The following is a 25,729-nucleotide window of genomic DNA, read 5'->3' as shown; positions in this document are numbered from 1 at the left end:
CTCTACTAAAAGTACAAAATTAACCAGGCGTGGTGGCATATGCCTGTAATCCCAGCTACTCGGGAGGCTGAGACAGGAGAATCGCTTGAACCTGGGAGGCGAAGGTTGCGGTGAGCCGAGATCATGCCATTGCACTCCGGTCTGGATAACAAGAGCGAAAACTCTGTCTCAAAAAAAGGAAAAGAAAAATAGGAGACCTAGATTCAAATTCTGACTTTGCTCACTAATGAGCAAAATTACCCTAATAAAGTCTCTAGACTGTGGTTTACTTTTTAAACAACTAAGGACTTGGGAAAAAGAATTCCTGAGGCCTCTTCCTACTGTAATACTATAATAACAGTATTAATGCCAAAATATTAACATACATGGACAAATAAAAATAAATTCAACTGGATACTCACTTGGACACATTGCCAACTACTATTGTTTTCTTTACAAAAAGTCGTGAAGTCTCATCTGTGAGATCAGCATTCCGCTGTTCTGTTTTATGGGAGCCAGTAACACTAGAAGTATCCTGAAAAAAATCATAATCAACATCCATTCTCATTTTGAACAATTTTCAATGGGACAGAAACCACAAAATCGTAAAAAGTATAAATGGAATAACTAAGTTTTTTTTTTAAATTACAAAATTTTCTGGCTTCATGGCACCTCTCAAAGCATTAAAAAAATTTACTATAAATGCTGCCTTAATTTATACAAAGTTTATATAGTGTAACTCCCGGTGTGTTTTTAATAGTCACATACATCTGCTTTGGATCTGCAAATAGGATTTGGAAGGATACACAAAAAACTATTACAATGGTTACTTCCGGGAAACGGGAATAGAAAGAGAGAAAGAGGTCAATGGAATTTACCCTCTTTTTAACCTTTTGTAATACTCAAAACTCTTCAATGAGAAATAAGTTTCTGGTACATAGTAAATGCTAAATGTTTGCTATATAAATACATATGGAAATGACCATGTACTGTATAAAACATGTTAAGTTTCTATGACCATTATGCCCTAAATTCTTTTTTTTTTTTTTTTTTTTTTTGAGACATAGTCTTGCTCTGTCAACCAGGCTGGAGTGCAATGGCACGATCTCGGCTCCTTGCAACCTCCGCCTCCTGGGTTCAAGCGATTCTCCTGCCTCAGCCTCTCGAGTAGCTGGGATTACAGGTACCCGGCCAGTAAGCCCGGGTAATTTTTGTATTTTTAGTAGAAACGGAGTTTCACCATCTTAGTCAGGCTGGTCTCGAACTCCTGACCTCAGGTGATCCCCCACCTTGGCCTCCCAAAGTGATGGGATTACAGGCATGAGCCACCGCGCCCAGCCTCCTAAATTCTTTTTAACTAAAAAAAAGAAAAACACATGTAGTATTTGCTCAGGAATAATACTGGAAAGGTAAGGCAAATCCAAACAGTGAAGAGTTCTGATTTTGGGGGTGGTAGCCTCACGAATGAACTCTTCTATTCTTTTTTACTTTTCTGTATTTAACGATTTTCAAAAAATGAACACATATGAATTTATAATCTGAAAAATAAATACAAACTTATTTGTATCAAAAATAAACTCTTGATGTCTAAGTATGTGGAAAGTAACTTGGAAATTTTCTCTATCACAGAACACCTAAATTCTGAGATAAATCACTGCTCTAATCCAATAATGACTCTATAGCCAAATATTTTATCAAGAAGTTCAGAGTCGCTTGAGATGGGAGCTCAAATTACAAACTGGCAGGATCAAAGAGCAATGTTTTTCAATTCTGTTTATTTGTCAAATTTCCTCCATCTACTGAAGTACGAAAGCATCTTAGAATATAGTCTCACAGAGGAAACTGTTGAAGAACGACTGCTCTCGAGAGAATAAACATGACAGAGTGGAAAGACCTTGAGCAAGATCACAGAATTGCCGAGCTGGAAGGTTTCTTTCACACCTACGTAAACAGCATCCAGGAGCTGTGCTGTGCACAGAATCTCCAGGTTGTACAATTAGAAACACTCAGGTTTAAGTCGGGCGTGGTGGCTCATGCCTGCAGTCCCAGCACTTTGGGAGGCCGAGGCAGGAGGATCACGAGGTCAGGAGTTCGAGACCGGTCTGGCCAACATGGTGAAACCCCGTCTCTACTAAAAATACAAAAAATTAGCCAGGCATGGTAGCACATGCCTGAAATCTCATCTACTTGGGAGGCTGAGACAGAAAAATAGCTTGAACCTGGGAGGTGGAGGTGGCAGTGAGCCGAGATTGCACCACTGCACTCCAGCCTGGGTGATAAAGCGAGACTCTGTCTCAGAAAAAAAAAAAAAGAAACACTCAGGTTTAATTCTCAGTTCTGACACTTTTGAGCAAATAAAACTTCATCAAGATTTGGTTTCCCACCGGGCACAGTGGCTCATGCCTGTAATCCCAGCACTTTGGGAGGCCGAGGCAGGTGGATCACAAGGTCAGGAGATCGAGACCATCCTGGCTAACACGGTGAAACCCCGTCTCTACTAAAAATACATAAAAACTAGCCGGGCATGGTGGCACGCGCCTGTGGTCCCAGCTACTCAGGAGGCTGAGGCAGGAGAATGGCGTGAACTCGGGAGGCGGAGGTTGCAGTGAGCAGGATCGCACCACTGCACTCCAGCCTGGGCAACAGAGCAAAACGCTGCTTTAAAAAAAAAAAAAAAAAAAAAAAAAAAAGATTTGGTTTCCCCATTATAAAAGGAAAACAAACTTATTTCCTAAGATTCCTATGACAGTTCAGTGAGATAACAAGCACATACTTTAGTAAATACTAGTTCCCTTGTCCTGTGGCTCCCTCCCACATCCACCCATCTATATACCCTTCCAGTATTTCGGCTTGGTCTCTGCTCCATGTTGTTTGAGAGTCTTTCCTCTATATCCATATTGCTGTTATTATCTTTGTCAGATAAGAAGTCATTGTGCTGAGATAAAGAATCACTTTCCGAATGATTGGCTGATGGTGTTTCTGCTCTCTGATTGGCAGGAGATGATGACCTAGATGGTGATTCCAAAAATTTCTTGATAGCAGGATGATTAAAAACCATTGTATCACATGTCTTTGATCCCTACAAAAAAATGAAAGCAAGCAAATAAATTTTTAATCAAATCCATCAAAAGCAGGCAAAAATCTGATCTCTCCAAAACCTTATCTATTACAAGATCATGCTTAAAATCTTTCAAAATCTCCCCACATCCATAGAATGATATCCCAACCCCTTAACACAGCGTGAACCAACAAAACAAAAACTAGAATGATGAGTAATTATGCAAAGTTTCTAACACTAACAGCTAGAGATGCAGGGTCTTCCGGAGGTAAATGAGAAATAATACATGTTAACACAGAAAATAAAATCTGACTTTAAAAGCCTCACATTGCTTTACACAAACATATCAACTGCTCTAAATAAAATATCACTGAAAGAAATATAAAAATAAAAATAAAAAGCTGTATATATAAAAAGGTCCTCACACAGGAGTAAAATGAAATAGAGAATATTTTTGAATGACTAATACTGATGTATAAAGTTTGCCTTCAGTTCAGTACAAACATCTATGGAATTTTTCTGTGTCTTAGTCACTTGCATACAAAATACAGTGTATTCTGTTATTATGTGATAACACTGTAGTTATGTTCCTAGGAAGCCTAGCTTTTAAAAACTGTTATTAAACTAATGGTTCTAGAGAGAAAAAAGGAGGTAGAAACTAGTGTCTCAAAGCAACAAAGTTCTTGAATTTCAATAATAAAGGTTTTTCAGAGCTATAAATATGTTTTGCCACTGAAAACTAAAAATAATTAAATGGTTGATCACGAGACAAAAGCATACCTAAATATCCTTGAATAAATCCTAATCAAAACATAAGAGGATAAAATCAGCATATTTCCAGACTATCGAATAGCACAGATCAGAACTGCTAACAATTCAAAGATAGAATCATTGCTCATGTAATCAAGTTAAGGTGAAGTCAATGAAGTCCTCCTCGTTTATAAGAGGGAAACTTGGACAGAGACACACACAGAGGGAAAACAGCCACATCATGACTGAGGCAGAAATTACAGCCAGGAAATACTAAGGATTGGCAGCAACCTTGAGAAGCTAGGAAGAGGCAAGGAAAGATTCTTCCCCGGAGCCTTCGGAGGGAGCACTACCCTGCTGACCTTGATTTTGGACTTCTAGACTTCAGAATAGTGAGATAATAAACCCGTCCTTTTACATCACGAAGCTTATGGTAGGTAATTTGTTATGGTAGCCCTAGGAAAATGAATATGATTCTAACATGCATCTGGGAAACTGTGCCACACTAAAAGAAGCACCTGTCTACCGTTTAAAATTCAACTCAAATAATGTTCCAGTTTTTATAAGACAGCATCAGGAACAGCACCAATACCAGGTGTCCCTAGAGCACCAAGGGTAACATGAAGGCCTAAACATGACAAGCACCATTTACTGTTACCCTCCAGCCCTTCCCTGGTTCCCAGTGAGCCAGCACTGCTCCAGAGGTGATTCAGCTGAGACTAATTCTAGCTGAAAACACTTAGGAAAAAGAAAGTAAAAAGAGAAAAAAACAAACGAAAGTTATGCTGAAATTATCAAAATATCAAATAGGAAGAAATACTCCTATTTCTGGTCAATCCTAACCCCTATGCCTGAATTTAGACATATTACTAGGATAAAAGAGCAGATATTTTTCATTTACATGTCAAAAACTAAATTGGGAAAAAACATTCCTTTATAATTGGAATAATCTAGTGGTGATCACATTAACCTAGTGGTCAAACTTAGTATCACCAGCAGGACAACCTGGAACTAGGTGCCTGCTCATATGCTAGAATATCAAGTACACAGCATCACTATGAAGTATTCTTGCCAGAAATATTTAACCCAAATCTGTTAATAACCAAGCCTTTAGACTTGACTTCCAGTTTACAAGAAAATAGAGAGGATGAAAAAGTAATCCAAGGAAAACATAAATCCAAAATCTGAGATATTCATAAATGGCCTGGTCTCTTCGAAAAGTCAGGATCATGGAGGGAAAAAGGTAGGAGGACTATTTTAAATTTTAAAAAACTAGAGAAACAAAGCTGCAGTCCTAGCTACTCAGGAGGCTGAGGCAGGAGGACTGCCTGAGCCCAGGAGTTGGAGGCTGCAGCGAAGCTATGATCGTGCTTGTGAATAGCCACTGCACTCCAGCCTGGACACATACCCTATCTCTTTAAAAAAAAAAAAAAAGAAAAAGAAAAAGTAGGAGAACTCATGGCTCATTAAACAGGGTAAATCTGAAACTAAAAATTGCCATTGCCATTCACTAGACTAAAAGGTCAAAGAAAACTCAATCAATTTATAAATTACTCCAAAGTGGGCCACAAACAAGTGAGGAGGCACTAGGGCCAGTTGGAATGAGGTCTCAATCATCTTTGAATCTGCAAAGCCTAGCATAATGCTAACAATTAAGAGGAAAAGAATTACGTAAAAATGAAAGGCCGGGCCTGGTGGCTCACGCCTGTAATCCCAGCACTTTCGGAGGCCGAGGCAAGCGTGAAGTTGGGAGTTCAAGACCAGCCTGACCAACACAGAGAAACCCCGTCTCTAGTAAAGTACAAAAAAATTAGTCAGGCATGGTGGCGCATGCCTGTAATCCCAGCTACTTGGGAGGCTGAGGCAGGAGAATCGCTTGAACCCGGGAGGCGGAGTTTGCGGTGAGCTGAGATCATGCCATTGCACTCTAGCCTGGGCAACAAGAGAGAAACTCCGTCTCAAAAAAACAAACAAACAAAAAACAACAAAAAAAAGGAAAAAATATTACTTAGGATTATTGACAATGCAGAAAGTCACAACTGAAGGACTATGGCTGAACACAATGACTGATAAGTCTACGTATAGTCTGTACATTCCCAGGAAGTAGGCTAGGCTTCTTGGATTCTGAGAGTCAATGTAAGAACTGTTTCAGGCCAGGCACAGTGGCTCATGCTTGTAATCCCAGCACTTTGGGAGGCCAAGGTGGGTGGATCACCTGAGGTCAGAAGTTCGAGAACAGCCCGGTCAAAATGGCAAAACCTCATCTCTACTAAAAATACGAAAATGAGCTGGGCATGGTGGCACACGCCTGTAATCCCAGCTACTCAGGAGGCTGAGGCAGGAGAATCGCCTGAACTCGGGAGGCAGAGGTTGCAGTGAGCCAAGTGCCACTGCACTCCAGCCAGGGTGATACAGCCAGACTCTGTCACACACAAAAACAAAAAACAAAAAACAAAAAACAAACAAACAAAAAGGAACGTTTCAGATGCAAGGGATTCCATATTGACATAACTTCCCCTCAGACAACAAATATGAGTGGCTGGAAAATGACTGAGTATGAGGAATGCTTACCTCAGAAACTTTTAGAAGACCTGCAGAAGCATAGTAGTTTGCTACAATGCAGGCACGCAGTTTATCCATCATCCTTCTTGCTTCAATCAGTCGCTAAAAACAAATGTTAACTCATTACTTTAAAAAATGGCAATTATAAAAGAGATGTACAAACAATTCACAAAATAAGAAACGTGAATGACTGAAAAAAAAGCTCAACTTCTCTAACAATCAAAAGAAAAACAAATAAAAGTGACCTTTCCACCCATCAGATTCGCAAGGATTTAAGAGAAAGACAAAAGTGTTGCAATGAATATGTACATTTATGTGTATATTCACTGAGAAAAATCCACAAAGACACTGAACACAAGAGCAAAGAGGGATTATCTTTTTTAAAAACACTTTTTTATTTTTAACTGTTGTGGGTACACAGTGTACATGTTTATGGGATATGTAAGATATTTTGATAGAGGCGTACAATGCATAATAATCATATCAGGGTAAATGGGATACTCATTACCTCAAGCATTTATCCTTTCTTTATGTTACAAACAATCCACTTTTACTCTTTTAATTATTTTTAAATGTACAATAAGTTATTGTTGACTGTAGTCACCCTGCTGTGCTATCAGAAGATTATCTTTTGAATGGAATTCCAGGTAATATTTTTTCAATCCTTTCTGCAATTGCATTATTTAAAAAATAGCATTTTTCTCTCCCCAAAACAAGAAAGCTATTAAAAAAAAAAAAAAAAGCAAAGAGGAGGATAAAGCAAATTGTGACTCCATCTCAACAGATTATTTTTCAATCATGTATACATTTTTTTCAATAGCTTTGGTGTTTATTTCAATTTATCATCATTATACCTGGTCAATGACTTCAATTTCATGTTCCTTATTCTTCATTTCAAGAGCAAACTGTTCTTTGATAATAGTCTCAATCTTCTGCACAGCAGCATCTCGAGCTGTACAAAGAACATAAAATACATCCAAGGCCTAATTAATCAATGGCTGTCTTTATTTAAGTCAGCAAGCAACAAAAGAAATCCAAGAAATAGTAACTCTAAAGTGGAGAAACCTAGTGGACATCACGTTAACCAAGTGACGAAAAACTGAAATCACTAATATTGGTGTAAAGTGATCTCATGTATTTTCTGGTATCATGCCCTAAAAAGACACCATTCTATAGTATTCCTGTCAAAAATGCTGAATCTACTCACAAGGAAAGATTAGACAAACTCAAACTGAAAGACATTCTATAAAATTATTGGCCTATGCTACTTAAATATTAAAGACAAGGAAGAAAGACAAGTAAAGGGTTGAGGAGACCGAGAGAGACTAAAGAGATATGACAGCTAAATGCCCTGTATGTCCTGGACTGGATCCTGTGGGGAGTGAAATAGCTATAAAATACAATACTGGGGGCCGGGCATGGTGGCTAGCACCCGTAATCCCAGCACTCTAGGAGGCCCAGACAGGTGGATCACTTGAGGTCAGGAGTTTGAGACCAGCCTGGACAACATGGTGAAACCCCATCTCTACCAAAAATACAAAAATTAGCTGGGCGTAGTACAGGGGGCACCTGTAATCCCAGCTACTTGGGAGGCTGAGGCAGGATAATCGCTTGAACTTGTGAGGCAGAGGTTGCAGTGGGCCGAGATCATGCCACTGCACTCCAGCCTGGGTGACAGAGTGGAAAAAAAAAAAAGACACAAACAAAACAAAACTACATATGCAAAGAGAAGCATCCCACCAAATCTACTTTGAGAAAAATTCTGCGGTGGGAAAAAGGTTAGCATTAGGTACAGCATGGACACCAAGAAAAAGAATAGCAGATTGTCACTCAGTAACAGACAAAAAACTGCCCCTGCTTGAATGGGGGTATTTTGGAACTTACGATCAATTTAAACTGAAGTTACAGTGTTATTAAAACAATCACTTTTCCCTATTCTTGTTTTTATTTTAAAAAGTTATGCCATGTGAAGTTCCTGGGTAATGAATTAAGTTACATAACACTCTAACATTTATTTGGCTTGTTATTGAAAGGAAATGGTATTTCCTCTAAAATTACAGCTGAATGAGGAGGGAAAGTTGCAGTGAAATGTTTTCATTATTTGGGATTGGATTTAACAATTTTCCTTCTATACAGATCTTCTGGGGATATGTAGGACTTCACTGCTCTTACAAAAATAGGAATTTTCTTCACCACTTCCACTCTACAGATCCTATGTGGAACTGCAACATCCGAGCTATGACTGACGCCTTCTTTACCCTGCTAGAAGTATTAACTTAGGTAGATTATTTAAATAAATACTAATGAAGTTCAGTAATAATTTGTTTTAATAATGTAAATTTAGCGTTGCCCGGCACAGTGGCTCACGCCTGTAATCCCAGCACTTTGGGAGGCCGAGGTGGGTGGATCACGAGGTCAGGAGATTGAGACCATCCTGGCTAACACGGTGAAACCCCGTCTCTACCAAAAATACAAAATATTAGCCAGGCGTGGTGGCGGGCGCCTGTAGTCCCAGCTATTCAGGAGGCTGAGGCAGGAGAATGGCGTGAACCCGGGAGGCAGAGCTTGCAGTGAGCCGAGATCATACCACTGCGCTCCAGCCTGGGGGACAGAGTGAGACTCCATCTCAAAAAAAAAAAAAAAAAAAGTAAATTTAGCCAATTTTTTAAAGCTTGCTTAAGACATTCTGAGGAACAATAGACACCCAGTTGATGATTTGCTCTTCAACTACTTATATGATGTTAGATAAGAAATCTGATGTCTCTGAACCTTAATTTACCTACTATTAGCTAAGTACAGGGGTTGAACTAGATCGGCTTCCTAATCTTCTACCATTCATATGCCTTCAAGACACCTACCACATCTGAGAACCATGACACATTTAATTAACACAATTAAGCATTTAAAAATAATTTTAGCTTTATCCTTGTATCTATGAAACTACAAGTTTGATGAGATCATTCTTTTTTCTATATACACTAAAACGTTACCAATTAAAATTAAAAACCTTAATCCATGTACCACCTACGACCATCTCACGATTATAGCACACCTTTATACATATCATAGACTTTATGATTACACCTAACATGCAGTGATCGCTAAAACTCACAGTTTGTCTCGCTTTCACTGTCTGCTTGATCATGTTCCTGCCAGATCTTCTTCCACTTTTTACAGCACACATGGTGTATTACTATTAAACAGATCCCTTAGCTAATCTCTCTCACAAACCCCTTCAAATTATACACAACAGTGGAAATTCATTTCATTCCAGTTCCTATAAATTTTCTAGCAGAGGCATATGTCAATAAATAATTTCCTAAGGCAGGATTTCTACCTGAATTCTCAATTGCTTTATGCCGCTTATTTGGAAGGGCCACAGATACATCCTCGTAATCAGGGTCGGTTTCTTTGATGGTTCGCTTGATTCCAGACATGATGACATTCAGTTCTTCACTGTGAAGCAACGATAAATTAATAATTTTTAATTATTAAGTTAAATAGTTGGGTTGTAGTAAGTAACACTGCATACCAGTACTTACAAATGTATGTGTACAAACAAAATAAATAAATAAATATTATATAATACTGGTACTTGCAAGTCTGTGTGTATGTATATATACACACATATACATATTTCTTTTAAGGCCAAAAGCCTAAAAGTTTCCACCAAAAAAAAAAAAAATCATAATCATCTGTTAACAAGCATGGGTTTCCCTTTCAAGAGAAAAATCCTTGAACAAAGTAGCACATTGTTCAGACTTTTCAAAAGGAGCCTGGCTTTCACAGAAGAGCCCTCATAAGGAAAAAAAAAGGAACTAGACTTTGATGAAAACATGGTTAGCCCACACAGTGTCTTAGAATTCACTAAGCATTCAGCATATTAGAAAATATAAGCAACATAGTTAAAGGCTCAATAAATAATTGATTATACAGATCCTTTCTCTGGTACTTAGCAGGTATCACTATTACTGATCATTATTACAATAAACAGAAATCTATAGACTTATATTAAACTAATTAACAAGGCTGCAATACGGTAAACAAGTCCCATGTACACAAGTCTTTGAATAAAACAATCCCATTAAAAAAAAATCCCATAACTCCTCTAGACCTTCACTGTCCTAGTACATTAGCCACTAGCCTTATGTGGCTGTTTAAATTAAAATTTAAAAAAATTTAAAATTCTGGGCCGGGCGTCGTCACTCATGCCTGTAATCCCAGCACTTTGGGAAGCAGAGGTGGATGGATCACGAGGTCAGGAGTTCTAGACCAGCCTGGCCAGTATGGTGAAACCCCGTCTCTACTAAAACTACAAAAATTAGCCGGGCGTAGCGGTGGGCACCTGTAGTCCCAGCTACTCAGGAGCTGAGGCAGGAGAACTGCTTGAACCCGGGACGCAGCGGTTGCAGTGAGCCGAGATCGTGCCACTGCACTCCAGTCTGGGCGACAAAGCAATACTGCATCTCAAAAAAATTAGTGCTCAAGAGCCACCGTGGCAAGTAGCAACTACACTGTTCAGTGTAGATACGAAACATTCGCATCACTGCACGAGTTTATTGGATAGTGCTCCTCTTCCAAAGTGCTTCATCAAGCAATGATACGTATTTCATGAGTCAGTTTCAGAAATATCATCCAGACCAGAGCTGTCCAATAAAAATATAACATAAGCCACATACAGAATTTAAATTTTCTAGCTGCCAGGTTTCTTATTGATTGATTGATTGATTGAGACAGAGTCTCACTCTATTGCCCAGGCTGGAGTGCAGTGGCGCAATCTCGGCTCACTGCAACCTCTGCCTCCCTGGTTCAAGCAATTCTCCTGCCTCAGCCTCCTGAGTACTGCTAAGATTACAGGCATGCACCATCACACCCAACTAATTTTTGTAATTTCTGTATAGACAAGGTTTCACCTCATTGGACAGGCTAGTCTCAAACTCCTGACCTCATGATCCGCCTGCCTTGGCCTCCCAAAGTTCTGGGATTACAGGCGTGAGCCACTATGCCCAGCCGGAGGCACGTTTGAAAAAGTAAAGTGAAATGGGTGAAATTAATTTTAACAATATATTTTACCTAACCAATATATCCAAAATATTATCATCCCAACAATGTAATTGATATAAATAAATCAGCAATTAGATTTTACGTTATATTTTTACCAAGTTTTTAAAATCTGGTGTCTATTTTACACTTGCAAGACCTCTTAATTTGTATTAGTGGCTGGGCATGGTGGCTCACGCCTGTAATACCAGCATGTGAGGAGGCTGAGGCAGGAGGATCATTTGAGGTCAGGAGTTCCAGACCAGCCTGGCCAACATGGTGAAACCCCGTCTCCACTAAAAATACAAAAATTAGCTGGGCGTGGTGATGGTCTCCTGTAATCCCAGCTACTTGTGAGGCTAAGGCAGGAGAATCGCTTGAACCCAGGAGGCAGAGGCTGCAGCGAGCCGAGATCACACCACTGCACCCCAGCCTGGGCAACAAGAGCGAAACTCTCTCTCAAAAAAAAAAAAAAAAAATTTGTATTAGTATTAGCCACAATCCTAAGGCTCAATAACTACTTGTGGCTGGTGGCTCCCTTTCTTCGCAGCCTGGATCTATTGATTAAGATAAGGAAACAGGTCCAAGGTGGTTAGATTATCCCTTACAGTGTTAATCTATGAAAGAGACCAGATTTTCAAAACTCTGATTTCCAAACCTCTGCTCTACCACTAAGGAAGATTACCTAGCCAGAGGCAGAATTACTGAGGTAACAACATGTTTTAAAATAAAATTAGGCTGGGTGCGGTAACTCACGCCTGTAATCCCAGCACTAGGAGGCTCAAGCAGGCAGATCACCTGAGGTCAGGAGATCGAGACCAGGCTGGCCAACATGGTGAAACCTCGTCTCTACTAAAAATACAAAAAAATTAGCTGGGCATGGTGGCTCATGCTGGTAATCCCAGCTACTCGGGAGGCTGAGGCATGAGAATCGCTTGAACCCAGGAGGCAGGTTGCAGTGAGCCGACCCTGTACCACTGCACTCCAGCCTGGGAGACAGGGTGAGACTCTGTCTCAAAAAATAAAAAAATAAATAAATAAAATAAAATAACGTAAAATGCTAACTCAAAAATACTCATTTTGTATTCACTCAAACTTAAAACAAAAATAACAATTTAGGCCGGGAGCAGTGGTCATGCCTATAATCCCAGCACTTTGGGAGGGCAAGGTAGGCGGATCATGAGGCCAGGAGTTCGAGACCAACCTAGCCAACATGGTGAAACTCCGTCTCTACTAAAAATACAAAAATTAGCCAGGCGTGGTCACGTGAGCCTGTAATCCCAGCTACTCAGGAGGCTGAGGCAGGAGAATCGCTTGAACGCGGGAAGTGGAGGCTGCAGTGAGCTGAGATCGTGCCATTGCACTCCAGCCTGGGTGACAAAGCAAGACTCCAGCTCAAAAAAAAAAAAAAGAAAAAAAAGAAAAAAAAACACACAATTTAAAAGTTCCTCAGCTCTTAGTCCAGTTCTTTCACCCATCTCAGAAACGGACTCACTTGATTCAGCTAGGAGAGTGGCTCATTATGTAATGTTACATATGGAAGTCCTATATCTGAGAGAACACTTTTCCTACAGCTGTTATCTGCTGTTATATCACTAACCTTAAAAATATTCTAAACCCCCCCCCAGCATTTGTAAACATCATGAATCAAGCCATTTAATGTTTGTTCATATTCATCTGTTACCTGCTATAATTCAGAATATAAATGACTATTTTTGGACAGGCCCAGAACCCAACTATTATGTATTATGTTCTATGTTTAAAGCTTTTTTTTTTTTTTTTTTTTTTTTTTTTTTTTTTTTTGAGATGGAGTCTCACTCTGTCTCCCAGGCTGTAGTGCAGTGGTGCGATCTCGGCTCACCGCAAGCTCCACCTCCCGGGTTCACGCCGTTCTCCTGCCTCAGCCTCCGAGTAGCTGGGACTACAGGTGCTCTCCACCACGCCCGGCTAATTTTTTTTTTTGTATTTTTAGTAGAGACGGGGTTTCACCGTGTTAGCCAGGATGGTCTCGATCTCCTGACCTCGTGATCTGCCCGCCTTGGCCTCCCAAAGTGCTGGGATTACAGGCGTGAGTCACTGTGCCTGGCTGTTTAAAGCTTTTAAAAAGTGAAAGTAAGGTCTTGTTTCCTCAGCCTTCTCCATTTGGTCTGCAATTAATTTTAGCCTCAGGAAATCTTGGGCTGTTACATAAAAAGACAACCTTAAAAAAAAATAAGCTTAATTTATTCTTCCTTAATGCAGATAGGAATCTAAAAACACCTACTTACACATAAACCTAGAATCAGAGGTGGATATAGCCCAGCAGAAACCTAAACTTGTCCTTGTACCACACTACTTCCTCAGCAGGTACCTGTCTTCCACAGTTTGCCAAGAGTCATAGGAGATTATCTACAAAGATGAGTACCCCTCCAGCATCATCTTCACTTATCCATTCTACAGACTTCATAATCTGTATATTCTTATCCTACCTCCCAAGTAATCTCAAGAATAACGGTGGCTCCCACTAAAATGGCTGGGGATCCTTGAAGAAAAGTTATTTTTATTTTATCCTCACTTAAGGGACTTAAAAAAAAAACCCTCTCTTTGACTTTTGGTGTAAAACTGGAAGACTAGGAAGAGAAAAGAGAGGAATTTGGGTAGGGGGTGGGCAGAAAAGAAGAAACCAACAATGAGTTCATTTGTGCTGCCAAGATAATTCATTTTTTATGCAGCCTTTAGAATAAAGCTTTTCTTGTCAGATTTGGGCATATATTTGAGCTTCTTATAAACACATTTAAGAGGATTTAGCTCTGTACTGGGCATTTAAAAATAAACCAGCTCTGCTTCTGTCTCACAAGAAAAATAATGTGTAATGTGTACATGTCACATGCAAGTAAATGCTAGCTAGCTAAGACTAGGCACATCTGCTGAGGCATGCTCTCATGGTGATATAATAAATAAGTGAACAGAATGTGTAACAAATGACCAATGATAATATTACCTTCTGGACTCTTCTTGTCTGACTTGTAGATTTTATGAAAAGGAAACATGAGTAGTTGTTAGATATGGTCAATTCAACTTTGAAACAAAATGTCCAGCTAATCCTCTTTAGGTTCTGAATCAGTTGAAATTGAAAATACTGAGACGGTACTACGAACTGTTAGGAAAAAAATCTGTTACCATACACAATTTGACTGTGAGAAAGAATTTTCTCTATACTCTGACACAAAAACTGAATACGGAAATAAACGTAATGCTGGGACTAAGACTACCGTCATCCATTTCTCCAATTTAAACTTTTTATCTCGGGCCGGGCACGGTGGCTCACGTCTGTAATCCCAGCACTTTGGGAGGCCGAGGCGGGCAGATCACGAGGTCAGGAGATCAAGACCATCCTGGCTAACATGGGGAAACCCCGTCTCTACTAAAAAAAAAAAATACAAAAAACTAGCCGGGCGTGGTGGCAGGTGCCTGTAGTCCCAGCTACTCAAGAGGCTGAGGCAAGAGAATGGCGTGAACAGGGAGGTGGAGCTTGCGGTGAGCCGAGATTGCGCCACTGCACTCCAGCCTGGGCGACGGAGTGAGACTCAGTTTCAAAAAAAAAAAAACTTTTTATCTCATTAAAACAGCCTCATAAAAAGTAAATGTGGGCAAGATGCGGAGGCTCAGGCCTGTAATCTCAGCACTTTGGGAGGCCAAGGCAGGTGGATCACTTGATGTTAGAAGTTTGAAACCTGCCTGGCCAACATGGTGAAACCCCATCTCTACTAAAAACACAAAAATTAGCCGGCCGTGGTAGTGCATGCCTACAGTCCCAGCCACTCGGGAGGCTGAGGCACGAGAACCTCCTGAATCTGCAAGGAGGCAGAGGTTGCGGTGAGCCGAGATCATGCCACTGCGCACCAGCCTGGGTGACAGAAACTTTATCTCAAAAAAAAAAGTAAATGCTGTCAATTTAAATATAGAAAATAAATGATTTTTTCCATAAGTAACACAAGAAAACAAAGCTTTATAGAAGTAATTGCTATCAATTAAAATATATCATATCCATTCAAATAACATAACCAAGTCTGAGTTTTTGTCAAAGGTTAGAAACCAAAAAGAAAACCAAACTTTTTTTTTTTTTTTTTTTTTGAGACAGAGTCTCACCTTTTGTCGCCCAGGCTGGATTGCAATGGCACGATCTTGGCTCACTGCAACCTCTGCCTCCTGGGTTCAAGCTATTCAACTGTCTGAGTAGCTGGGACTACTGGTGTCTGCACCACTCTCAGCTAATTTGTTTATTTTTATAAGAGATAGGGTTTCACTATGTTGGCCAGGCTGGTTTCGAATCTCTGACCTTGTAATCTGCCCGCCTCGGCCTCCCAAAGTGCTGGGATTACAGGTGTGAGCCACCACGCCTGTCCAAAAGAATTTTTTTACAGAGAGTCTTACTCTGCCATCCAGACTGGAGTACAGTGGCACGAACATAGCTCACCCTGGAATCCTGGGCTCAAGTGATCCTCCTGCCTCAGCCTCCCGAGTAGCTGGGACTACAGGTGTGTGCCCATACCTGCTAATCTTTTTATTTTTTGAAGAGACGGGGGTCTCACTATGTTGCCCAGAGTGGTCTTGAACTCCTGGGCTCAAGAGATCCTCTGGCCTTGGCCTTCCAAAGTGCTGAGATTTGTAAGCCACCACCTCTGGCCCCAAACAAAACATTTAATGTTTTATAGTTTAAAATAAACCCCAAGAGAAAAATAATTTTGAAAAGAAAATTGTATAATAAAAACCATAAAGATGATGTAATGTACAGTCACTGGAAATTCGAGGTCTTAGCTCTCAAGTCAGGGAAGATGTAGAATCCTAGAAGCCAGTCCTAGGACTCTACCATTCTGTTTTGCAAACACATCATATAAGATGTGGCCAACACCATGGTGAAACCCTGTCTCTACTAAAAATACAAAAAAATCAGCCGGGCGTGGTGGCGGGCACCTGTAGTCCCAGCTACTTGGGAGGCTGAGGAAGGAGAATAGTGTGAACCCGGGAGGCGGGGCTCGCAGTGAGCCAAGATTGTGCCACTGCACTCCAGCCTGGGCGACAGAGCAAGACTCCGTCTCAAAAAAAAAAAGAAATATTTTATTCAGGTTGAGTATTCCTTACCCAAAATGACTGGGACCAGAATTGTTTCAGATTTCATACTGTTCTGGATTTTGGAATATTTGCATATACATAACAAGGTATCTTTGGGAAGGAACACAAATCTAAACATGAAATTCATTTATGCTTCATAAATATCTTACACGCAGAGCCTGAAGGTAACATTTTAAATAATTCAAAACATAACACAAAGTTTTGACTATGTTTTAACTGTGACCAGTCACAAGGTCAGGTGTGAAATTTTGCACTGTGGCATCATGTTGGTGCTTAAGAAGTTTCAGATTTTGGAGCATTTAAGATTCAGATTTTTGGATTACCGATGCGCCACCTAACCTTTTTTTTTTTTTTGAGACAGAGTTTCGCTCTTGTTGTCCAGGCTGGAGTGCAATGGTACAATCTCGGCTCACGGCAACCTCCGCCTCCTGGATTCAAGTGACTCTCCTACCTCAGCCTCCCGGGTAGCTGGGATTACAGGCATGCGCCACCACACCGGGCTAATTTTCTATTTTTAGTAGAGATGGGGTTTCTCCATGTTGGTCACGCTGGTCTCGAACTCCTGATCTCAGGTGATCTGCCTGTCTTGGCTTCTTCCCACAGTGCTCCACTAATCTTAATGAGAGTGTAAGTTAGATGGGTATGTATATGCAATTCCAAAAACACCCAACTGTACATGTAAAATCTGTATTTCACTGTGTGTAAACTATACCTCACTTTAGAAAAGGACTATAAGAGTATTTCTCTGATCATGTCATCCCCTGCTTGAATCCTTCAAATAGCTTCTCATAACATTTAGAACAAATTTTCATTCCTTAACATGACCTAAGAGATGTGAACTGCGCCCTGTCTCCCTCTCCATCCTTAATCTTTAAGATCCAGACAGGTTGGTTTTCTATTCCTCAAACATACTCCTGATTTTCCTTTGAGCTTTTGGAATTACGGTTCCTTCTACCTGGAATACTCTTTTCTCAGGTTAGCTTAATCAGATTCCAGCTGAAATCTCCACCTTATCAGGGGCCTTCCTTGACAGTGCCCCATCCAACACAGCTCTCCCTACCTTCTTCCTCCAAAATTCCTGGAAGCGCTCAATATTACTATCTGGATAAATAAATGAGGGATTTTTTTTTTTTTTTAAAAAGCGGAGTCTTGCTCTGTCACCCAGGCTGGAGTGCAGCAGTGGCTCACTGCAAGCTCCGCCTCCTGGGTTCCCGTCATTCTCCTGCCTCAGCCTTCTGAGTAGCTGGGACCACAGGCGCCCACCACCATGCCTGGCTAATTTTTTTGTACTTTTAGTAGAGCTGGAGTTTTACCATGTTAGTCAGGATGGTCTCCATCTCCTGACCTCATGATCCACCCACCCCACCCTCCCAAAGTGCTGGGATTACAGGGGTGAGCCACCGCGCCTGGCCATAAATGAAGGATTAACTAAAATATCTGCCAAAATATAAATGCCCACAAGGAACATAACTACTACCTTACATTAGTTTTCATCATTAATCTATTTGTTGATATTGCTACATCTTCAAAGCCTCTTTAGCTAAATGTTTAAAAGAATGTACAAAGTTATTATACACAGACACATGCAAACAAAAAGACTGTAGGTAAGGCAATATTAATAATACAATTCAAGGCAAAAAAATAACATGATAAAGATGATGTTATTATTTAAAGGCACAATCACAAAAATACATCTTAAACTATACATCTAACAATATAGTACCAAAACACATATACAAACAGAAAAAGGAAAGTTTAAGAAATCACACATCTCGGGCCGGGCGCAGTGGCTCACGCTTGTAATCCCAGCACTTTGGGAGGCCGAGGCGGGCGGATCACGAGGTCAGGAGATCGAGACCACGGTGAAACCCCGTCTCTACTAAAAATACAAAAAAAAATTAGCCGGGCGTGGTGGCGGGCGCCTGTAGTCCCAGCTACTCGGAGAGGCTGAGGCAGGAGAATGGCGCGAACCCGGGAGGCCGAGCTTGCACTGAGCCGAGATCGCGCCACTGCACTCCAGCATGGGTGACAGAGCAAGACTCCGTCTCAAAAAAAAAAAAAGAAATCACACATCTCTATATAAAATTTAAAAGATTAAGACAACATATAAAAATACAGATGACAGGCCAGGCGTGGTGGCTCACGCTTGTAATCCCAGCACTTTGGGAAGTTGAGGCAGGTGACTCGCTTGAGCTCAGGAGTTCAAGACCAGCCCGGGCAACACGGTGAAATCCCGTCTCTACAAACAATACAAAAATTAGTTAGGAGTAGTGGCAAGCACCTGTACTCCCAGCTACTTGGACAGCTGAGGTAGGAGGATTGCTTGAGCCCAGGAGATGGAGCCTGCAGTAAGCTGAGATCGCGCCATTGCATCTCCAGCCCAGGTGACAGAGCCAGACCCTGTCTCAAACAAAACAAACACAACAAACAAAAAAGATGACACAGATATATATATCTGGTGATTAACAAGCCACATTTAACAAATACACACAACTCTGAACCCAACAGAAAAAAATATTTTTAAAATACCTATAAAAGTTCATTAAGGTTGGACGCAGTGGCTCATGCCTGTAATCCCAGCATTTTGGGAGTCCGAGGCAGGTGGATCACTTGAGGATAGGAGTTTGAAACCAGCCTGGCCAATGTGGTAAAACCCCGTCTCTACTAAAAATACAAAAATTAGCTGGGCAGGGTGGTGGATACCTGTAATCCCAGCTACTTGGGAGGCTGAGGCAGGAGAACTGCTTGAACCCAGGAGGTGGAGGTTGCAGTGAGCCGAGATCACGCCACTGCACTCCAGCCTGGGCAACAGTGAGACTCTGCCTCAAAAAAAAAGTTCATAAAATGTAAATCATATAATAAGATATGAAGAAAGTCTCAATTACTGCAAAATGTAGAAATATTATAGCCACATTCTGATGTTAATAAAAATTAATACTAACTCACCATGATATAGAAAATAAGACACTCTAATAACTCATGACTCAAAGAAGAAATTAAAACTAAAATAACAGACCATTTAAAAACTAACAACAATGAGAACACAGTATCTCCAAACCTATGGACATGTGGTCAAAAGTCACCATCAGAGGAAAATGGCAGACCAGCTTTCACTGCAAATGCACATACAAATCCAATCCAGCAGGGTATTAAAAGTATAATGGAAAGTTTTATTGCCAGCAACAGAAAAAGAAACCAGCAGAATGAACAAAGGCTAAATCCTAAAAACCAAAGTGGGGAGATCAGAATGAAGGGGATTTGTACTACACAAGTCTACTGTTGAAGCTTTAGGAAGCTTTTTTTTTTTTTTTTTGAGATGGAGTCTCACTCCGTTGCCCAAGCTGGATTGCAGTGGCACAATATCGGCTCACTGCAACCTCTGCCTCCCAGGTTCAAGTGATTCTCCTGCCTCAGCCTCCTGAGTAGCTGGGACTACAGGCACCTGCCACCACGCCTGGCTATTTTTTATTTTTATTTTTAGTAGAGAGAGGGTTTTGCCATGTTGGCCAGGCTGGTCTTGAACTCCTGACCTCAGGTGATCCGCCTGCCTTGGCCTCCCAAAGTGCTGGGATTACAAGTGTGAGCCACCACGCCTGGCCCCTTTAGGAACATTTTAATGAAACTGACTTTCAGTAATCCAAATACGCATGATCCATTTCCTGAATTCTATTTTGAAAACTAAATATGGGAGCAGCTTCACCCCAACACCATCCACGCTTCCCAAAGACTGTTCAATGTACACTCTAAGAATATAGATCCATTTTAATATTATACTGAGAAAATCATTAGGCATGCAGAAGCCCTACCAAAAAAATCAAAATGTATATTTCAATGTCAATTAAAATTTCTCCACCTATTTAAACATTACTCATAACACTGTCACGTCCCACTGATACAAAGAACTGAAAAATAAGATACACCTGATCGTCTTTCCAAAATTATGCTCATTTTATAACAGAAACAATGAGAAGTTATCTATTAGGTTGGCGCAAAAGTAAAAACCGCAACTACTTTTGCACCAACCTGTATTAAAGGAAAGCCTCAGACCAAGGGAACTCTAGGAGAGAGAAGATTCTGTTCTGATTCTCACCAGTTAGTACTGACAAAAAAAATGCTATACTAATTATTCTAAGTCAGGTCTGACACACAAAACCTTTTGAATATGTTCCCATTTGTTGGCTAACATACCACTTTTTCTTTAACTCATCTGGCATCCAAAACAAAAACAGGTCTTTTAAGTAAAAATAATCACAATTTTATACTGGACCTGAATGGCGAGAAGCTGAGAGGTCTGGTCATTAGGACTGACGTGCTGTGGGACATTTCTAATATGACATGTAAAGAGCTGAGCAAAGGACAGCTGAGCTCAAAAACACTGTCTTATTATTTCAGTCTTATGTATTTCCAGGTCAAAAACACCAACTTTCCTATAAATAAAACGGCTTTAAGACTACACAATTTGCTAATATGGTCAGCCCCCAGAATCCATTCTGGCCAGTCCTCTGTCTACAACCTTGCAAACTAGCACACAGAAGAGTGTAGGATAAAACAGCTCTTCTAAATTATCCATGCCACTGCTTCTATCCATTAATGCACCTGGAGAGCTGACTTTAGGTAACTTTTACCATTCCTTTTTTTTTTTTTTGAGACAGTCTTGCTGTCACCCAGGCTGGAGTGCAGTGGCGCAATCTCGGCTCACTGCAACCTCCGCCTCCCAGGTTCAAGAAATTCTCCTGTCTCAGCCTCTGGGACTACAGGCGCAGACCACCACGTCTGCCTAATTTTTTTGTATTTTTAGTAGAGACGGGGATTCACCATATTTGTCAGTCTGGTCTCGAACTCCTGACCTCAGGTGATCCACCCGCCTCGGCCTCCCAAAGTGCTGAGATTATAGGCGTGAGCCACGGCACCCAGCCACTTTTACCATTCCTTTACCCCACCAGTTCAACATACTTTTTCTGGAAGAATGAGGCATGTTGGGATGTTTAAGGGTTCTGAGATTTTTAAGGTAAATTCTTTTTTTTTTTTTTTTTTAATTTTTTGAGATGCTGTCTCACTCTGTCAACCAGGCTGGAGTGCAATGGCACAATCTTGGCTCATGCAACCTCTGCCTCCCGTGCTCAAGTGATTCTCCAGCCTTAGCCTCCCAAGTAGCTGAGATTACAGGCACACACCACCACACCCGACTCATTTTTGTATTTTTAGTAGAGACAGGGTTTCGCCATGTTGGCCAGGCTGGTCTCAAACGCTTGACCTCAGATGATCCGCCTGCCTTGGCCTCCCAAAGTCCTGGGACTACAGGTATGAGCCGCCGCACCTGGCCTAATGCAGATTGTTTCCATATTATCTGTTCTGTGGTAGTTAGGGGGGAAAAAAAGCTTTCAAAGGCTGGAGTTCACTTCATGGATGAGTCGGAATTTGATTCTTGAAGGATGAAGAGCATTTCAGTAAGCGGAGAAGGTAGAGGTGAAATATGAGCCCATTGGAAAGTAACTGTGAGATGTTCAGGCATGTGAACTTTGATGACTGCAGACATGGAGAGGTAGAACTAGTTCTAGGTAAGGGCTGTTTATCCTGCTTGTCTGAGGAGTGAGCTGTGGGGGAATCTGTTAAGTGGCTGTAATGAGGGTGAGGAGAATGCAGTGGGGAGGGGCTTGAACTTTACCTGCAGTGCTTTTATTGGCAATTGTTATGTATTTTGTTTTTAAGTTTTAATTTATTTGAGAGTGTGGATATACTTTTTTAATTGAAATATAATTCACTTAACTTAAAAGGTACTGTTTTAGGCCAGGCGTGGTGGCTCATGTGCCTGTAATCCCAGCACTTTGGGAGGCCAAAGCAAAAGGATTGCTTGAACCCAGGAGTTTAAGACCGGCCTGGACAACATAGGGAGACCTTGCCTCTGCTGAAAAATAAAAAGAAAAAAATTAGCTGGGCATGGTGGTGTGTACCTGCAGTCCCAGCTACTTGGTAGGCTGAGGTGGGAGGATCACTTGAGCCCAGGAGTTCAAGGCTGCAATGACCTATCAGTGCAGTGCAATCACTGCACTCCAGCCTGGGCGACAGAGACAGACCCTGTCTCAGAAAATATATATATTGACCGGCCGGGCGTGGTGGCTCAAGTCTGTAATCCCAGCACTTTGGGAGGCCAACGCAGGCGGATCATGAGGTCAGGTGATTGAGATCATCCTGGCTAACATGGTGAAACCCCATCTCTAATAAAAATACAAAAAAAAAAAAAAAATTAGCCAGGCGTGGTGGTAGGTGCCTGTAGTCCCAGCTACCCAGGAGGCTGAGGCAGGAAAAGGCATGAACCCGGGAGGTGGAGCTTGCAGTGAGCTGAGATCGCCCCACTGCACTCCAGCCTGGGCAACAGAGTGAGACTCCGTCTCAAAAAAAAAAAAATATATACACACACACACACACACACATATATACACACACACCAGTTAAAAGTGTGCAATTCAGTGGATTTCAGTATATTCACAAAGTTGCACAACAATCACCCCTATCTAATTCCATAATGTTTTCATCACTCCAAAAAGCAACCGCTTACCTCTTAATTGTCACTCCCTTCATCCCCCTGGCAACTACTTTTTGTGTGGATAAACTTGCCTGTTTCTGGACATTTCGTATAAATAGAATCATACAGCACGTGGCTTTTTCTATCTGCCTTTTTTTTTTCTGAGACGATGTCTCCCTCTGTCGCCCAGGCTGGAGTGCAGTGGCACGATCTCCGCTCACTGCAACCTCCACCTCCCAGGTTAAAGCAATTTCCCTGCCTCAGCCTCCCGAGTAGCTGGGATCACAGGCCTGGGCAACAGACTGTCATTCTGTCTCAAAAAAAAAAAAAGAAAAGAAAAAGAAAAAATCTGCTTCGTAAGTCTTGTTTTCTGTGAGAAAACTGCAACTCCCACCGTCTACCGGGTATCACGATAGAAAACAGACTGAAAGCAGAGCAGGACCAAAGGCAGGGAGATGGGGAACAATCCAAGAACGTGACAATGAACATTCAAATAAAAATCCATGGTTGATGAGAAGAGGACAGGACCAACTATTTCTGAGAATCTATCCTAAGAAAATACGTGGTAATGTACATCATATGTGGGCTGCACTCAGAGATCTACAACCTAAATGTTAGTTCTCCTCTTCCTATGGATTTTATAATAAAAAATAACCCACAGCAAACTATCATGCATCCGCTGAATCAACATGAAGCATCTGAAACTGAGAAACATGTGGGGAGAACTCTGCATGCTGTATGTCAAGCTACCTATTTTTAATATCTAAAGAATTTTTGACAATCAATTAGGAAATAACAAAAGATGCCAGAGAGCAGGAAAAGAAATTCACAAATAGCCAATAAATGTGAAAAAAATGTTCAAACAGACTAGTAATCAATAAATGAAAAAAAACACAAGACACCATTTTTCCATTTTTCATCGATCAAGTTTAGTTTTGGGGCAGATGGAAATGGGGCACTTTTTTTCTAATTTGCACTCATTAGTTTCATTTCCTCACCTCCCATTAAACTATTCTAATCTGGTTCCCACCTCCCACTTCCAGAACTATGGACAGGAAGACCAATGACCAAAACCAATAACCTCCGTGTTGCCAAATCCAATTGACAACCTTCAATGAACATCTCAGAAGACCTGATAAAAGGACCAATTCAACATCTTCCAGAAACACCTCTTTTGGCTGCCATGATACCAGCTTTTTCTCCTACCTCACTTACTGTTTCCTGTGTCCTTTCCTCAACCAGACCCACAGGTATTTGAGTGTCTGAGCCCTTTTCACTTCTCTACACTCTTTCCCCTTAGTGATCTCACACAGCACCATACCTGTGAATATCATCTACGTACTGATCACTCCCGATTTTTTTTTTTTTTTTAAGAGACGGGATCATTCCTGCCTTGTAGCCAAGGCTGGTCTAGAATTTCTGGGCTCAAGCGACCCGCCTTGGCCTCCCAAAGTGCTGAGATTTCAGGCGTGAGCACCGCACCCAGCCACTCCCAGATTTTTATCTCTAGCTCTAGCCTCTCTTTTCCTTGAGTTCCAGCCCTCTACATCCAACTGCCTCAACACACCAACTTCATAACTAACATGCATCTAAAATTTAATACATCTAAAATAGAATTCGTTTTTCCCACCTCAAATTTCTCTCTTCCACTCTTCATCTCAGTAAACAGCACCACCATCTACTCAGTTGCTCAAAACGAAAATCAAAAAAGCAAAGATTCCCACCATTCCCTCACCAATCCAAGTCTTGTTCATTCTACCTTAAAACATTTTAAAATCTGTTTATACTTCCCCATCTCCCTGCCATGGGCCTAGTCCAAGCTACTGCAAAGAGCACAGTAACTGACCTCGTAGGTTCCTCCCCAGCCCTCTTCCTCTACATAGCAGTCGGATCATGCTACTCGCCTTCTCAAAACCTTCAAAGGCTTCCCGGGAAAACTAAACTCCTAATCAGGGCATCATCTGCCCTATCTCTTAAACAGTATACACAAACAGGAATATACATCCAAGGGTAGTATCTCTAGACCGTAAAACTGCGGGCATTTTTCTCTGGCTTTGCTTGTATTTTTAAATTTTTCTACGCTGAATATCCTCTACCCATTAAGAAAGGGAAAATGATATTGCTGAATACTATATAATATTATATCGCATTTTTTACATGTGAGCGAGAAAAGGGAATGGAAAACGTGGGTCAACTCTGTAACTGCTGAATGCTTAGATGAAAATACTAGCGAACATCAAACTAAAAAAAATGATGTGTCAGGCCTGTAAGATTGCTGATGGCATTTCTCTTCCTCTGGTTTCTATTTCTTAACATAATCACATTCATGACGGAGAGAACCTCATTGTCTTCTGCAGTCTGGCCACAGCCCTTCAAGCCAGCCTTTCCTGCAGGAGTCTTCACTTTCCGAGGCTTCCACTCCGTCCCGCACTGCCCGCAGCTCCGGCGCGTTGGCCCCGGCGCCATCCCTGGACCCCCAGAGCCTCTCTGACCCCTCCCCTCCATCCCAGGGAGGGCCGGTGGGGATGGCGACAGGTTGGAGGGGCATTCCAGGATCCTTTCGGTAAACCCACGACTTTCCGGTGCTGGGGCCAAATCTTGCCTCCAAGGCCAAGAGCTTAACATCCTGAAAGCTCCGACCGCTGTGGCTCAGGGACCCGCATCCCCTCAGCGCAGCGCCCCGCTGAAAAGGAAGCCCCCAACTC

The 25,729-nt window shown here is 41.4% G+C and overlaps 1 protein-coding gene across 8 annotated transcripts in view; it reads right to left on the bottom strand.

Annotated features, from left to right (window-relative positions):
• YEATS2 (YEATS domain containing 2) overlaps window positions 1-25,729 on the bottom strand; it is a 112,099-nt gene that overhangs the window by 85,950 nt on the left and 420 nt on the right. For 7 of the 8 annotated variants that reach the window (XR_009209399.1, XM_058426799.1, XM_032171729.2 and 4 more), the window contains exons 2-6: window positions 9,687-9,805; window positions 7,204-7,301; window positions 6,359-6,451; window positions 2,813-3,058; window positions 402-514 (exon numbers count right to left, since the gene is read on the bottom strand). Coding sequence is in view for 7 of the 8 variants with exons in the window: in XM_058426799.1 (XP_058282782.1) it covers window positions 402-514; window positions 2,813-3,058; window positions 6,359-6,451; window positions 7,204-7,301; window positions 9,687-9,786 (650 nt within the window). In the remaining variant the exon portion in view is untranslated. Of the gene's footprint in view, window positions 1-401; window positions 515-2,812; window positions 3,059-6,358; window positions 6,452-7,203; window positions 7,302-9,686; window positions 9,806-14,369; window positions 14,639-25,729 lie in introns of those variants that run through there. The other variant, XM_058426797.1, reaches the window with a different exon arrangement.

The sequence above is a fragment of the Hylobates moloch genome, unplaced genomic scaffold (assembly GCF_009828535.3).
Source record: "Hylobates moloch isolate HMO894 unplaced genomic scaffold, HMol_V3 SCAFFOLD_13, whole genome shotgun sequence".
Classification (NCBI taxonomy): domain Eukaryota; kingdom Metazoa; phylum Chordata; class Mammalia; order Primates; family Hylobatidae; genus Hylobates; species Hylobates moloch.
The sequence above is the reverse complement of the archived record's forward strand: the minus strand, read 5'-3'. Positions and strand labels throughout refer to the sequence as shown.